This window comes from Eubalaena glacialis, chromosome 18 (genome assembly GCF_028564815.1).
Source record: "Eubalaena glacialis isolate mEubGla1 chromosome 18, mEubGla1.1.hap2.+ XY, whole genome shotgun sequence".
In the NCBI taxonomy this organism is placed as follows: domain Eukaryota; kingdom Metazoa; phylum Chordata; class Mammalia; order Artiodactyla; family Balaenidae; genus Eubalaena; species Eubalaena glacialis.
The window spans coordinates 27,155,795-27,172,605 of NC_083733.1; the positions used below are offsets into that span (position 1 = coordinate 27,155,795).

Below are 16,811 nucleotides of genomic sequence, written 5' to 3' on the forward strand. Positions count from 1 at the left end.
CAACACCTGTAGGAGGAGGAGGACTGATTGGAAACAGAATTGGACAGAAGGAGAACTACAGTGGAAATCTTCATCAACTCCATGGGGAATTCTGGGATGGGTATCAGAGTTGTCCCATGGGGGGCCCAAATGGCTAGGCCTTCATACCCTGTTGTTATTGTGTGAGGGCTCCCTCGGGAGGGCATGTTCCCTTGGGTAGTATGATTGCACCTTAGACAGACATTGAAGGAGCTGATTCCTGGGGCACCTGCAACTTTAACTTGAAGTGGGAAATATGGTGGCACTGTCTGAATTTACCCCAGCAAGGCTCTGCGTGATCTGGTCAATTTAATACTATATTTTAATTGGTTTGATCATCTTCCCTACTCCCAAGACCTCATGGTGTGGGACTAGCCTTTAGTTTATGTCTCTTATACCTAGCATTTAGTAAGTGTTCAAATGCAACTGGAATGAAAGAAGGAATAAATTAATAAGTAATTAATTTTGAAGGTAAATGTTAGAATGCTTGGTTTCAGCCTATGGCTGAGGTTTTCAGTGTCTACAGATATTGTTTAGACAAGTGTGTCCTCAGTGCTACCCTTGCAGATAGTCCCCTCTCTTTTACTTTTAGAATGATTAGGAATTTAGAACTGGGATGGGAGCAGGGTTCTAGTTCTTGACTCTGTCTTGATTTCCTTTGGTGATATGTAAAGGCTTATTGCAGTTCTTAGATGCCTAATATATTTTAGTGCCATACTTTTTGGGGCTTAGACTAATAGGTTGGCTAGGATTGTGTTCCCTTTGTTATTTCTCCTACTGACAAGTGGAAAGAAGGAATGTTTATTGAATTTATTAGATGTATGAGTTCCCTAAACATGAACAACGAGCTAGTTAGTATTACCATTTTATAGATGAAAAAACAAGTTTAGAATTTAATTTGCCCCCTCAGTCAGGATTTTATGATGTTCTTTAGAGGAGCGGTCCCCAACCTTTTTAGCACCAGTGATCGGTTTCATGGAAAAAATGGGCGGGGATGCGGGAGGGAGAGGGTGATGGTTCAGGCGGTAATGGGAGCGATGGGGAGCGCAGATGAAGCTTTGCTCCTTGCCCACTGCTCACCACCGCTCACCTCCCGCTGTGCGGCTGCTAGTTCGAGGCCCAGGGCTTGGGGACCCCTGCTTTAGAGAGTAACTTCTATAGTTGTTCTTTTCTTTAAAAATATTTGTTGTCATTATTAAAGAAATTATGTAAGTAAAATATAGAAAAATCAACTCTGATTTTTCTACTCAGCTTTTTAACACTTCTGAGTATTTTTTGTCTTTGCATTAAAAGTAGTTTATAAAAACATTTTATACTGTTCTTTAAATGATAGTCTCTGTAAATATAATTTTAAAACATTTTATTAAAATTTCAAATTTATTTCATTTATAAAAATATAATAAAATAAAAGTTAAAAATAAAATTTATTACGTAAGTAAAATTTATATTAAAATTAAGTAAGTAAAATTTATTTATACTACTCACACGAGTAGTATAATATAACCCCCATGAATCTATCATCTACCTTCATTTGAAGTCATGACCAATCTTGTTTCATCTAACCCATTCTCCTCAGTTGTTTTAAAGCAGATCCCAGTTATAATTTCATCTATTTATATAAACCTAACCTCAATACTGTTATCACATCTTTTTTCAAAAAAGCACAGTAATTCTTTTTAACAAAATTGTATTGAAGTATATTTGATTTACAGTGTGTTTCTGGTGTACAGCAAAGTGATTCAGTTTTACATATGTATATTATTTTTCATATTCTTTTCCATTATGGTTTATTACAGGACACTGAATATAGTTTTCTGTGCTATATAAGGAGGATGTTGCTGTTTATCCATTCTGTATAATAGTTTGCACCTGCTAATCCCAAACTCCCAATCCTCCCCCACACCCCATCCCCCAGCAAGATAATTCTTAAACATCAAATATCCAGTTAACATTCACATTTCCTCAGTTTGCTTCATAAAAAAAATTTTAAAGTTGACTTGAGTTACGACCACCCCCCACCCCTTTCCTCAGTCTGTTTGTTGCATTGGCCCTTACTAAATCTCTTCTAAAATCTGTCGGTTTTCTCTCCCTCTATTTTTCTTGCAGTTATTTTGTTAAATCAGGTTGTCCTGTAGTTACCCCCAGTCTGAATATTGCTGATTACATTCCCAGCGTGGTATTTTACATGTTCTTCTGACTGTTGTATTTCCTGTAAATTGGTAATTAAATTTGGGAGCTTAATCAGATTAAGGTTTTTTCTCCCTTAGGACAGTTTTACAGGTGGTGGTGTGTACTTTAATTAGGTTCATAATTTCTGGTCATCTCTATTTTTGTCATTTTTAGCAGGCTTTGTTCATTGCCTGGATTCATTGATTTGTTAGGGATTGCAAAGTGGTGACATTCTAGTTGTTAGGCGTTTTTTATTAGTTGAAATAGTTCTGTAAAGGGAAACTTGCCCTTACCAACTGTAACTATCTGGTTGCCCGAAGTACAGTTTATATAGGAAGGGCTTGATTCTCTCTCTTTATTTGCCAGTTTTCAAAATGACTTGCTTCCTAGCATCCTCCAAATATGACCAATGAATGAGTTTTTTAATATTAGGAATTCATGTATTTTTAACATATTTGATGTGTTTGAATTCATTGGAAGTATTATTGATATTCATCCATTATCCTCTTTGGCCAATGTAAACTTATTCATGTTGGCTTCTGAGTCCTTTTGACCGTATTCTTATTCGTCGTCTTTGATGTGATTCCAGAAACTTGGAAACTGAAATATTCCAGACTCGTATGTTTCTTGCTTCAGACCTGGAAAATTAGCAGTTTCTCTAAGAGGTCTTGGTTTTATTTTACTGGGAAATGGTATTTAGAGATTACCGTCTCTTGTGTTAATAAATGATTAAGACCATTTAGGTGATACAAACAAACTTTAACATTTCATGAAGTGGACAATCTTACTTCAGAGAACTGCAAAATGGGCAGAAGACAAGAACCTTTTATAGGATAAAGAATAAAGAACAGGGACTTCCCTGGTGGTGCAGTAGTTAAAACTCCATGCTTCCAACGCAAGGGGCACGGGTTCGAACCCTGGTCAGGAAACTAAGATTCCACATGCTGCCTGGCACGGCCAAAAAAAAAAGAATAAAGAAAAGACAAATAGAAAATATATGATTGGCTGGGACCACATAGTCAACCTTGTTAGGGGTTAGATAAGGGTTAGGACACCCAGAATTGGCTTGATGTTTGGGAATTGGCTGACTGAATATACTGTGTTTCTGGTCAAATGAAACATTTACGGGGACTCCAGAGTTATCTAAGTTTTGGTTTGCTGATGTTACACCAAGGGCAGGAACACTCCATTTTGGGCCTAGAAAGTTATTTCAACACTTGTATTGTTTACTGATACTCAGTTGGCCATTATTAGGCATTTCCGTGGACAAAGCTAAGGAGAAAATACACCATGAGTTCATACTAATACTTCCAGTTTAATTTCAGGACCAAGGGATTTTTATTTCAATTCATTACCTAAAATCTGTCTCTCCTTACTTCCAGTGCAGAAGATTCCCGTTTTCAGTAAGGAAAAGTCATTTGTTTTATTCCACACTTCACAGTCAAGAGTCTCAGATTATCTGTGACTCTACTAACAGCACTGTGATTATGGAAAATAGTTTACCTTTTTTTGGTGGGGTTGGTGGGGGAGCTTGTAAGGTATATCTCACTAGAGATGTAAAATCAAGTTACTGTTTTAAAGTCATTTCAAATAGTTCTTCTTGGCATAGTTATGCCACACCACCAACTGGATATGGAGTTTGGGTTCATTGTTTTCATATTATTTTCAATATTTACAGAGTACTTTTAATAGTAATCTAATTTTGCTTGATACCATGTAAAACGTTTATTTCCAAAGTCAAATCTATAAAATGACTTTTATTAAAAGAGTAGTTTATGCAATGAGGTATCACCTCACACCAGTCAGAATGACCATTATTAAAAATAAGTCTACAAATACTAAATGCTGGAGAGGGTGTGGAGAAAAAGGAACCCTCCTACACTGCTGGTGGGAATGTAAATTGGTGTAGCCACTATGGAGAACACTATGGAGGTTACTTAAAAAGCTAAAAATAGAGTTATCATATGATCCTGCAATCCCACTCCAGGACATATATTGGCAGAAAACTCTAATTAGAAAAGATACATGCACGCCCAGTGTTCATAGCAGCACTATTTATAATACCCAAGACATGGAAGCAACCTAAATGTCCATTGAGAGATGAATGGATAAAGAAGATGTGGGGGGGGGGGGGGGTGTGTGTGTGTGTGTGTGTACACGCACAGTGGAATATTAGCCATAAAAAAGAATGAAAGAATGAAAAAATGACATTTGCAGGAACATGGATGGACTTAGAGATATCATATTAAGTGAAGTAAGTCAGAGAAAGGCAAATATATGATATCACTTATATGTGGAATCTACAAAAATGATACAAATGAACTAATTTACAAAACAGAAAGAGACTAACAGACATCGAAAACAAACTCACGGTTACCAAAGGGGATAGTGGAGGGTAGGGGGAGATAAATTAGGAGTTTGGGATTAATAAATACACCCTACTATTATATAAAATAGGTAAATAACAAGGACCTGTATAGCACAGGGAACTATACTCAATATCTTATAATAACCTATAATAGAAAAGAATCTGCAAAAGATAAATATATGTAACTGAATCACTTTGTTGTACACTTGAAACTAACACAACATTGTAAATTAACTATACTTCAGTTTAAAAAATTTTTTTAAAGAGTTGCTTAGTCTTATTAAAAATGTATTATATATTGAAATGGATTGAGTACTTGCAGACTGTTCTTTTACTTCAGTTTTTATATTCCTGAAAATATCTTTTATTTTCATACATTTTTTTTTGACCATAGATCATTGTCAGAAGATTTGTTTCATTTGGAACTCAGGTGCCGTTACCTGAGTTCTTTCATGCTTGAGAATATCTTTCTTGTTTTTATTTGAAGTCCAGTTATCACTAGATATATATATTCCCCCTAGTTTTGCAAATATTGTTCCCCATTATTCTTTCAACAGCATCAATTGCCAAAAGCTGCCTATCTTCCTTTGTCTCGCTCCTCTGTCATGCATTTTAGGTGACTAACTTTTCCTGCCAGCATCTATTCCTAACCTCAATATCCCTATGAATTTCCTTTTTTTTAAAATTAATTAATTTATTTATTTGGCTGCGTTGGGTCTTTGTTGCTGCGCATGGGCTTTCTCTAGTTGTGGCGAGCGGGGGCTACTCTTCCGTTGCGGTGCACAGGCTTTTCATTGCTGTGGCTTCTCTTGTTGTGGAGCACGGGCTCTAGGCGCACGAGCTTCAGTAGTTGTGGCGCATGGGCTTAGTTGCTCCGTGGCATGTGGGATCTTCCCGGACCAGGGCTCGAACCTGTGTCCCCTGCATTGGCAGGCGGATTCTTAACCACTGCGCCACCAGGGAAGTCCCTGAATTTCCTTTTCATTAGAGTTTATTAACTTCAAGTGTATGCTGTAGTATTGCTTAGTGTGCATCAGCCTTTCTTGTGCTATGGTATACCTTTCATTCTTCCAACTCAAATGTTTATTTCAGGGATATTTTTGTTGTTTTCTTTGAATGTTTTTCTTTTCATTTCTTGTGGATTGAGGTATTATATATTGATTATTAAGTTATCGTTTCTGTAAGATTTTTGCTTTGTTTCTTAAGCGCCAAAAGTTTGCTTTCATTTCCTTCTGTTATGTTGTACTTGAACCTAGTGTTTTGTTTTACCTTTTTGAGGACTTTCCTCTTAAAAAACAAGAACAGCTCCTATAATCTCTTCAGGGATATGGAATACTATTTGTCTGAACTCTTCTGTTTGTTTATTTGTGTAGGTCTTTTGTTTGTTTCTTTTAAATTAAAAAAAAAATTTTTTTTTCTGGGTGTGGGGTAAGTCTTTTGAAAAGCATGTTCTTCACTTGTCTTGTTTGTTTCTTTGCTCTGTTTTACAGTTTCTTCAAATAGGTTCCAGGCTGAGTCTTTGGATTTTTGCTTGTCTTTGAATCAACACATTATTTACTCACATATAAACCATCTTGGGGATGCTTGAGGGTGGGGAAGTGTGTTGGGGTAGTCTGCCATGTTCTGTATCTAGGTTTGGTAATGGTTACCTCTTCTTCGTTATTCTGCTTCTCCAGGATTCTCCTTTAACTCGGTGGTTTGCTTACAGACATTAAAAGTAGCATCTTTAGCTTGGTTCCCTCAGCTCTGTCTCCTTTGCCATTTTCTAATTTCCATATATTGATCTGGGTCTCTAAATGGACAGTCTTCTTTCATGGCTCATCTGTGCTCCAGATTCATCACTTGAACAAAGGATAACTATGTGTGTTTTGGGACATTCATCAGTCCTAAACATTTTTATTTCTGGATTTATCAGTCCCAAATAGAAACCTGCATTTAGCCTGTCATTTGAGGTACTGAGAATAAGCTATCTGACATATCTCTCTGGACCACTTCTTACGTGAATGTTTTGTTGAAAATGGATTTTTTTTTTTTTTTTTTTTTAATATGAGAGGCTAGGAAAAAAAAATATATGAGAGGCTAGAATAGGAAAAAAGTGCTCTTAGTTCCACCATCTTTTACTTAGGAGTTTGACAGTTCTGTGCCTTTTGTGTTAAAAGTAGCCCTTTATGTTTACTGCAAAAATTTTTCATGTTCTTTTCAGTATGTTAAACTGTTTTGAATAGGTACACTATTTTTTATAAAGTAACCCAAAGCATTCATACAGGTAATACAGTAAAAACCTGGAATGACTATTTTTTAGTGGTTAGAATACGTATAACAAGTTGAAGAAATACGAAGATCCTACATTATTTGTGTGGAGTATATGTATGTTTACATACAATCCAATTATTCCAATTACTATAACTAATCATTGTAATGTAGTGAGTTACTGTCTTCAATTTAAATTTTAAAAATCTGGTACTTTGTAATTATATAGAATCTTGGACCTCTGAGATCATCTATTAGACTAGATTTAGTATTTTTCTTTATATAAATCTTGTTTTTATGTGAAAATCTCTATAGATGTGGTTTGTTTTTTTCTGTTTGTTTGGGGGTTTTTTGGCTGCACCAGGCAGCATGTGGGATCTTAGTTCCCCAACCAGGGATTGAACCCGTGTCCCCTGAGCTGGAAGCCGAGTCTTAACTACTGCACCACCAGGGAAGTCCCAATGTGGGTTTCTTTCTAAGCTGTTTTTAGGAGCTGGGGTTGATGGCACAATTCCTCAGATAATTGCTGCTTTATCAGTATTCTACCCAAAGAATGACTTTTAAAGTATTAATAGAGGTAGGGATTTTTGATGTTTCTGACTGTGGAAATTAGTTGACTACTTCATTTACTCATTACCATTTGTGGACAACCTTATTAGGAGTATCTTTGTAACAAGCTAAAATAAACTGTTTGGGGCTCTTTTTCTGAGGATTTAATATTTAAGTACCCTTCACGTAATTAAGTCTTTATTCTTCCCTTATGTGTGCTCTCTAGGCCAAATAGTGCCCCATTTCCCCAACCATTCTGCATGATTTTCTGAATCTCTACCATCCATTGTGGATGCACTATTTTTTAATGTTCCTCTTAATATGTGACTCTTAGATGAGAATATGTTACTCTAGCCACAAATCAGATTATTACAAAAGTATTGTAGAATGAATGCCTTTGATAAAGTTACTTTATTTTTAATAGCCAAAGATTTTGCTATCAAATTGTAAGGTGTAGTTACTTCACTAAAAGGTTGTTGATTTTTGCTAGTCTCCCCTGCCCAGTGGGTGTAATGGTTTGAACCTAAGGGAAAATGTATGAGGCTTAATCTTATGGGATCAATGAAATCTTATTTCAACATCTTTGCAACCCAAGATCATGTTTTTAAAATACCACTTTAGTTTTAAAAGAAAACAGTTGCTCCTAGGAAGGGTAGCATGGTATCACAGGAGGAATATTTCATTCACTTAGCAGCCATAAAACACACTTTCTGATTCTACCACTTATCCAGCAAATTATATGACATTTGTCTTTAGTCTTTGCAACCTTGATTAAAAAAAGAAAACAAAACAAACCTTGTCTGTAATAACATGGTATATTACATGTATTATATGTATATACTTCTTAGGGTTGTTGTGAAGATTGAGTTGTTGTAAAAGCAATTTTAAAATTATAAAATGTTACAGAAATAAATGCTAAGGATAAGGGATATTCATAAAATTTGCTGATCCTAGTTAAAACAAAAATTTCTGGGGTTTTTTTGGCTATTGACAGTCTCTTGGAATGTCTTTCCATTTTTTAGGTTGGTGTAAGAGTACCAGTTAAGTCAGTATGCTAATTAACCATGATCTGGTTCCCTGACTCCTGCTGGCCTTTTTTCTGTTACTAAAATCCTTTATGTATTGTTTACCTTCTATCTCAAATGCTCTTCCTTCAGTTGTATCTGTGGTTGTCACCTAAATATTTTAAGTCTCAGTTTACATGCTACATCTTTAGGGATGGCCTCTCTGAGGTATACCCCCCCACCGTCCTGTCAATATCATATAACCCTGTTTTCTTCATGAGTTAATATTATCAGAAATTGTTTGCCTGTACTTTTCTTCTTCCGTGAAAATGTACTTCATGAGAGCTGTGGAACCCATTGGTCTCCTCTGCTGTCATATTTGCTGTACCTTGAATGGTATCTAGCATGTACTCAACAAATGTTTGTTAAGCCAGTTATTCTTGTTCTTTTGAGGGAGAGGTCTGGTTGGTTGGAGCATAGGTAATTCTTCTTAATTAATTTGAATTGGCTCTTTAAGATAATGTCTTCAGTGTTCCAGGGGATAGGAAAAAATAACCTATGATTATATAGATTTTAACTTTAAGATGTCTGAGGCAGTGTAAAGCTTGGTCTTACTTAACTCTCACATGTTCTGGATGGGGAAAACTGAAACTGAAATAAGTTAACTTAGCTGGCTGTGACATAATTATGATACAGTAGAAAGAGTATAGACTTTGGAGTTGGACTATGAATACCAGACTCCTAACTCATAGACTATTGGATTTTAGGCTCATGGAGTCTGTTTGAAGTGTCCACTTTCTCATCTATAAAATGGGAGTAATTTTTGGCAGAGTTGTTGAAGATTAAACCAAGGAAGCCCAGTCACATTTTTAGGCGAAAGTAGGTAGTTAAATATTTACTATTATAAAATTTTAATGTGGCATTTAATAAACAAATGATTACTCTGCACATACATTGTGCTAAAGCTCTTTTCCTGACCTAAATGTGAAGTGAACACAACTACATAAATTCCCTTTTCTCATGCAACTTACAGTCAAGTGAGACATAGACAATAAACAGAAATTATTGGGTGGCAGTAAGTACTGTGGAGAAAAGTAAAGCAGGATGAGGGGTGATGGTGGGGCAGTTCATGTTGCTATTTTAGGGATGGTAGTTAGGAAACCTCTGACTGATGAGGTGGCTTTAGAGCAGAAACCTAAAGGAAGTGAGAGAACAAACCGCATGTAGATATCTAGAGTTTTCTAGTTAGAGGGAATAGCAAGTACAAACATTAGTAAATTTGAGGAACAGCAAGAAGCTCAGGGCCAGCACTGATAGCAGACCAGTTCCTTTAGGGCCTTGCCCTATAGGCTATTACAAAGAGTCACAGTTGTGTTAGATTTCAGGTTACACTTTTTAGGGGTAAAAACAACAATGGATAGAAAAAGTGATGCTCTCATGAGTCCAGTTTGTTATAAAATTGTTGCCTTACAACTTAAACATGTCATTTGTGCTGTTGTTTGGTGTTTTTGGTGTAGAGGTTGATCAGAGCACACTGTTACATGGGGCTAATTACTGGTAGTTCTTCTTCTTCTCTTTCCTGCTAGTGCCTGTAGGAAACACTTAAAAAATATTTAATTATAAAATATTGGTCCCTCCATCTCAATAATTCCTAGAACTCTTGTTCCAAAATGAACAATTAATGTAATTTGGGATGTTGTCCTAGAGATGAATTTTTTTAAAAAAATAAAAGAAAGTCACTCTTAGCAAACTCATATTTTTGGTCTTTTTAGATTGTGAATCGGCACGGTCCTGAGGCAGACAGGCATTTATTACGCTGCCTATTTTCGCATGTGGATTTCAGTGGCGATGGTAAAAGCAGTGGCAAAGATTTTCATCAGGTATTTGGGGCTTACATAGTATATATATTCACTTAGATCTAATTGTTCCATGAATTGCATTTTGGGCATAGCTGTGTAGCAAACACATATAGGATCCAAAAATAATCTTAGCTGAATGGCTAAAAGGCAGTGGGACTTTTCCTTTTCTTGTCCTTCTCTTCTCCTGCCTGACTGCAGACCATTACAGCTACTTAGTTCAGGCTTAGAGAGCTGGGAATCAGACCTGCCTGAAGGAAGCAGGACTGTGGGGAAGTCCAGCTTGACAAGTAAGTAAGGCAGAGAGAGGATCTCTTCACCTAGTTTGAGTTTCTATGGTTTGATTCTCAATCTGGGAACAGTTTGTCATGGTATTACTCCTTATAGTTATCTTGTCAGTGGACTTTCTTCTGTAGAGGTTTTGGTTTAACACTTGTTGCTAATAGACTTTGGTAGTTTCAATAGGATTTCTAAAGAGCTGATGTAGAAACAGTATACAGTATCAGGTTACCCTTTAATGTTCTGAGCAATGCTGCTTCTATTTGTGCAAGAAGATGACTGTTAGTGCTAATGAAAATTCATTTGTTATTTTTAAAGACTCAGTTTCTGATTCAGGAGTGTGCGTCACTGATTACGAAGCCAAATTTTATCTCGACGCTGTCCTATGCCATTGATAATCCATTGCACTATCAGAAGGTTGGTATTCCTTTTATCTTTAGTGGTCCTAAGAATGTGATCTCTTATTAGGTTTTCTAAAAAGACCTTAATCCTTGGTCTCATAATATCGTATTTTAAATAAAAAATTTCAAATACTTTCTTTGGAGTTTTTGTAGCTTTCTAACAAAGTCAAGGTGGTTTGATAATAATTAGAATCTTAATAAAACCAGATGATGTGAAGGCTTAAGCTTGTCAGAACACAGTTCCACAGCTGTTGCTAGCAGCACTACAGAATTGTCACTCCTATGTAGCACCATAATTGGGTAAACAGATGCTTTTATAAACTTTTTGAAAATTGTATGTTCTTATTTTAAAATAAAGTTTGGTTTGTTTCAGAGTTTAAAGCCTGCACCCCACTTATTTGCCCAGCTGAGTAAAGTTCTCAAGTTAAGCAAAGTACAAGAGGTAAGTGATTTAAGAAAAGAGATGTAGGCAAAATTAGAAATAAAACAACTATTTGACTCTTTGGTCAATCTAACCCTTCTTGTTTCAGGTAATTTTTGGCCTTGCCCTCTTGAATTCTTCCAGCTCAGATCTCAGAGGTTTTGGTAAGTTTCCCTTTCCCTAAAGATCCTATAGTGAAGTTAGAGTCTTTAAAATCCGTGGGTTTCTGAGTCTTGAGCCTCCATAGTTTAGAGAGTAAGATTATTTTCTTTTGGTCTCTTTTATGTATGTATGTATACGTACGTATGGTAAAAACACATAAAATTTACCTTCGTAACCATTTTCAAGTGTATAATTCAGTAGTGTTAACTATATTCACATTGTGGTATAATGGATGTCTGGAAATTCTTTGTCTTGCAAAACTGAAACTGTACCCATCCAAAAATTCTCCATTCCCTCTCCTCCTCCTGCCCCTGCCCCCCACCGCCAAGCCCCTGGCAATTGGTCTTTTATTTATGCCTACCAGCTAGAGCTGTAAAAACATTAGAGGGTGAAGGGTGAGTTGGTGAATGAGAATGATGATCATCTGTATTTTGATGGTATGTGACTTCTTACCCATTGTGGTGCAAAAATAACTTGTGGTTTTTTATTTATCTCACTTCTAGCTGCCCAGTTTATCAAACAGAAGCTTCCAGATCTTCTGCGTTCTTACATTGACGCAGACGTCAGTGGAAATCAAGAAGGTGGCTTCCAGGATATAGCAATAGAGGTCCTACACCTCCTCCTCTCCCATCTCCTCTTTGGGCAGAAGGGAGCCTTTGGAGTTGGACAGGAACAGATAGACGCTTTTCTTAAGACGCTGCGCAGAGGTAAAAAGGAGTGTCTGTAGCCTACAAAAGATGATTTCTTTGGATGAACACACATTACAAAAGGATTGTAGAATACAAATGACGACAGTGATTTACTTTTCTGTTAATTTCGTAATCTTTCAAGGAAGAGAGTATTTTATAATTTAAAATATGAAAATGATAAAAGCCTCATTATAGAAAAGGTATAAAATGAAGAGCACTTACCAGCAATATTGTTATCTAAGTACAATCTCATTTCAGACTTGGTATATTTCCACGTGGTCAGATTTTTCCCTTTTAGGGAGACAGAGACTACGGTATTTGTGACATGCTCTCTTTAGTTTAAAATGTTGATCATATATCCACTTTACCTCTTGGCTGTTGGCATTGTTATGCTAAGATAACTCCTGGTTCTGTTGTTGCCATCCTCCTTCCTCTGATCCTTTTTTTAGAGATAGTGCTTAAAACAAATCTTTTATAGTGGACTAACCACTATCCATTTTCACTCTTATTATTGTTTACTTCTTAACATTGATATAGTTTAATTTAAAGTTCATTAACTTTCTCAGTAATAGGACGTTTTCCACTTGTCAGTGAAATAAAGAGAGACTGATGTACCAATTATTTCTGATGTCTTCCTTGCATGGGAATTGATAGCCCTTTCGTGAAATTTTAAAGTAATATTTAGGGTGCAATAGATAATGGGATCCTAATATAAAAAATTAAAAATATACTTATGACCATTTTTTGTGACATAAGAACATTCAAATTTTAGAATTGGGGTTGAAGTCATAACTTGGGCTAGGCTAGCTGGATTGGAAAAACTGAATAAACTTTGCTTTGAATATGGACTTGTGAAAACTCAGGTTTGAGGGGCTTTTAAAGAGTAAAAGAGGATAGTTTGTTATTAATCAGTATAGCAGTTATAATTATCTTTTTCCTTCTTCAGATTTTCCCCAGGAACGCTGTCCCGTGGTGCTTGCACCACTTTTATACCCTGAAAAACGGGACATTCTAATGGACAGAATCCTGCCTGATTCTGGAGGGGTAGCTAAAACCATGATGGAGAGCTCTTTGGCTGACTTCATGCAAGAAGTGGGCTATGGCTTTTGTGCAAGGTTGGTAGTCAGACATTTTAAACTTCTGATTACTCTTGTGAAAAGCACAATGTAATTCTTTAAAGCAAGTTCCTAAAGATTCCTTAATGTATTATCTTTGCCTCTCAAGAATTTTGCTTCTAAATTTAATCTTCCACATATTAGTTTTGGTGGCAGCTATAAATGTTCTCGTGGCTAAATTTCTATCTCTCCATCCCCCCTAGTTTCTCAAATTTAAGGATCAGAGGTTCCTAGCCTAGTCGCCATGGTAGGCAGTTTTAGGTTTTGAGGGAGGGCATTGAGGCAAGTGTTCATGGAACTTGCATCATTTCCCATCCAACATGTCTAATGTGCTCTTCCCTGCCCCCACCCTCAATTTCCATGCTGTACCTTGATTTTCTACAGTCTTCCTTTTCTGCCCTTTTCATACCCTGCCTCTCAACATATTTTCCTCACCTGCCAGGGGCATAAAAGGAAATTGTTTCACCCTAATGGTAGCACATAGGACTGTGATATAGTGGATTGTTAATATTTTTCTGAGAATATGTTATAAAGGGCATTAATGTGCTTTGCTTTGACTTTAAGTGTAACATTTAATGTTTTTAAAACTCATACAAACCACATTTCCACTTATGTTTGAAAGTGTATTTCTTGTGTGTGTATAAATGTGCCTGGCATAAAACTTTGGTTGATGCAAAGTGAAAAAGTTAAAATACATTTTCAGGTCTTTATACATATCAGAATAACCCTTGAGTTATCAGTATTTTAAAGAATAACTTGATTTATACCGAAGATTGAGGAGGATGATTTTATGTCTCTTTGTAGATATTACTGTTAGCTCATACTTCCTTCTTCCATCGGTATTTTAAACTTTTTCTATTTCCTTAAGTAGGTGGATTTTACATTCCTAGCTATGTGAAAGTAACAAGAAATGAAGCTTATTACTATCTGTGTTAGTAAAACTCTAGCGACTTCACTCAAGTGCATTTTATATGAGTGTTTCTTAACCTTGGTATTGAGGGTACCATTTTTCTGAAGTTAAATTTCTGTTTCAGTATTGAAGAATGTCGCAATATAATCATGCAATTTGGTGTTCGGGAGGTCACAGCTGCCCAGGTTGCAAGGGTTTTGGGAATGATGGCTCGAACTCATTCAGGATTAACAGACGGAATTCCATTACAGGTAGGTGTGGAAATAAACTATTTTACAAAGTGAATTAATGTCCTGCCCTCTTTATTTTATTTATTAAATTACAGTATGATTGTTCTGCCAACCAGAGCTGAACACATTGAGTAGTTGGCTTTGTTTAATTCAGATTTTACTTCTACAGAGTATCTCTGCTCCTGGCAGTGGGATCTGGAGTGATGGAAAAGATAAAAGTGATGGAGCACAGGCACACACATGGAATGTAGAAGTCTTGATTGATGTTCTCAAAGAACTGGTGAGTACACATGTAATGTTATATATTTATGATGTTAGTATGATGTAGCCCAAAGAAAGAAAATTTTAATGAATAAAGTGCCTAGCTGAATGAGAACTGCAATGTTTTGTAATTTCTGACTTCAAAAGTAATGAGGGGTACGAGATAATTATGTACTGGAAATAGTATGCAATCAAACTCTAGCTTTGTTCATAATTAATTGTTGCTATGCAATTCTGAGTAGCACTGCTGAGGTGATTTGGTAGGTTGTTAGTGTGTGGTTTTTTGGGGAGAATGAATTTGTTACAAAGTAATGATTGTATGAGGAATTACTGAGGAGAAAGGAAGTCTTCTGAATGTTTTCTGGAAGGTGCAACAAAAACCCTGCCAACCTTGTTTATGGGATATTATTATAGGGATAATAAAAATCCATACTTATCTTACTACTTCCACTTCTGAAATATCCACAAACTAAATAATTGGTCCCCAAATAAACAACATACCTCTCCTAAAATGTTGAACTGTTAAAATAAAACATAAAAAAGTGAAACTTCTAGTTATTAAAAGGAAGTGATGAAATTTAGTCAGTGAGAGAACAGTGGAGTCAAGATCAAGATGTAATGTTTTCAGTCTTGTTCATAAAATGTCAAGGAACAAAATGTAACACTAAAGACTACTAATACATACTTCCATAACATTCTTGATAAGGTGTCAGGTCATTTGTCTATCCTATTTCTCATTTTTAGTTTTCTACATTTGTAACTTATAAGTAAAATTGAGTAACAGGGAATCATACTGTTCTCTGTGTGACCTTACTACTAACAGCATCAGTGGGTTTTCTTTTTATTTTTCTTAATAGTAGATGGGTTTATGGTGTTCAGACCTACTCTTTAGTAATAGAAGAGGGGAAAAAATAACACGTGATCATGGCAGAAAACTTAGAAAGTGAAAAGGAAGAAAAGCAAAATAAAACCACAGTTTTAGCACTTAAGGATAACCAGTTACTAATTTGTTTGGTTTTTTCTTTTTTAATTTTTAAGAAAGTAATTAGTTTATTTTTGTCTTCGTTGCTTCGCACGGGCTTTCTCTAGTTGCGGCAAGCAGGGGCTGCTCTTTGTTGCGGTGCACAGGCTTCTCATTCTGGTGGCTTCTCTTGTTGCGGAGCACGGGCTCTAGGCGTGCGGGCTTCAGTAGTTGTGGCGCATGGGCTTAGTTGCTCTGTGGCATGTGGGATCTTCCCAGACCAGGGCTCAAACCCGTGTCCCCTGCATTGGCAGGCGGACTCTTAACTACTGTACCACCAGGGAAGTCCCTACTAATTTGTTTTTAACCTGTGGTTGTCTTGCAAATATGAAAACATGCTTTTCCCTCAGTTTCATCTTTGTACTTTATTGCACTATTGAAAAACTCTTTTTTAAAAAAATTGCAGACAAGGACAGTTTTCCATGTTATCTGAATGTATGTTTTGATTTCAGAGAGTGCGAAGGCTATAAATTGAACGCCTTCACTGTGGATTTGAATAGTTGAATTAGTAATCTCTTTTCTTTCTTCTTCCGTTTTCTCGTATATTTGAGTTTCTGTACAATTTTTTGTAGAAAGGGAACAGAGGACAGTTTCAGATACACATTGGGTTAATTTTCTGATTTACTTCCAAGGATGGGAGGAGGAAACCATAGGGGCACGCCTGTGGATTTACCAAACTTAACTCTCTCTAGGATAATGCTGTTTAATAGTATATTTATGGTTTTATTCTGTCACAGTCAGTCCTTAAAACAAATTTTAGAAAAGAAAAAAATGTTAACCTCTGAATGCTATTGTTGTCTTAGAGTGAATACCCCAACTGACATTTATTTTTTGTACCATATACAAAGCAAGCATTAAAGTCTTCATGGATTGAAAGGCGTCACCTTAGAGCAAAACTAAACTGGACATAACGCTTTGGTTGGAGATTTAATTATGAAGTGTGCACAGCCTTTTTTTCTTTCAAGCACAAAATATTCTTCTTTTTTTTCTTTCCCCCTTTTCTTTTTGGCCGCGCTGTGCAGCATGCGGGGTTTTAGTTCCCCGACCAGGGATCGAACTTGTGCCCCCGGCATCGGGAGCGCAGGGTCTTAACCACTGGACCGCCCGG

The 16,811-nt window shown here is 36.3% G+C and overlaps 1 protein-coding gene across 6 annotated transcripts in view; it reads left to right on the plus strand.

Moving 5' to 3' along the window:
* Positions 1-16,811, plus strand: part of CNOT1 (CCR4-NOT transcription complex subunit 1) — a 102,769-nt gene that overhangs the window by 31,183 nt on the left and 54,775 nt on the right. For all 6 annotated transcript variants that reach the window (XM_061174221.1, XM_061174220.1, XM_061174219.1 and 3 more), the window contains exons 3-10: positions 10,131-10,238; positions 10,812-10,910; positions 11,268-11,336; positions 11,425-11,479; positions 11,981-12,184; positions 13,113-13,281; positions 14,316-14,442; positions 14,591-14,701. In XM_061174221.1, the coding sequence (XP_061030204.1) occupies positions 10,131-10,238; positions 10,812-10,910; positions 11,268-11,336; positions 11,425-11,479; positions 11,981-12,184; positions 13,113-13,281; positions 14,316-14,442; positions 14,591-14,701 (942 nt within the window). The remainder of the gene's footprint in view (positions 1-10,130; positions 10,239-10,811; positions 10,911-11,267; positions 11,337-11,424; positions 11,480-11,980; positions 12,185-13,112; positions 13,282-14,315; positions 14,443-14,590; positions 14,702-16,811) is intronic.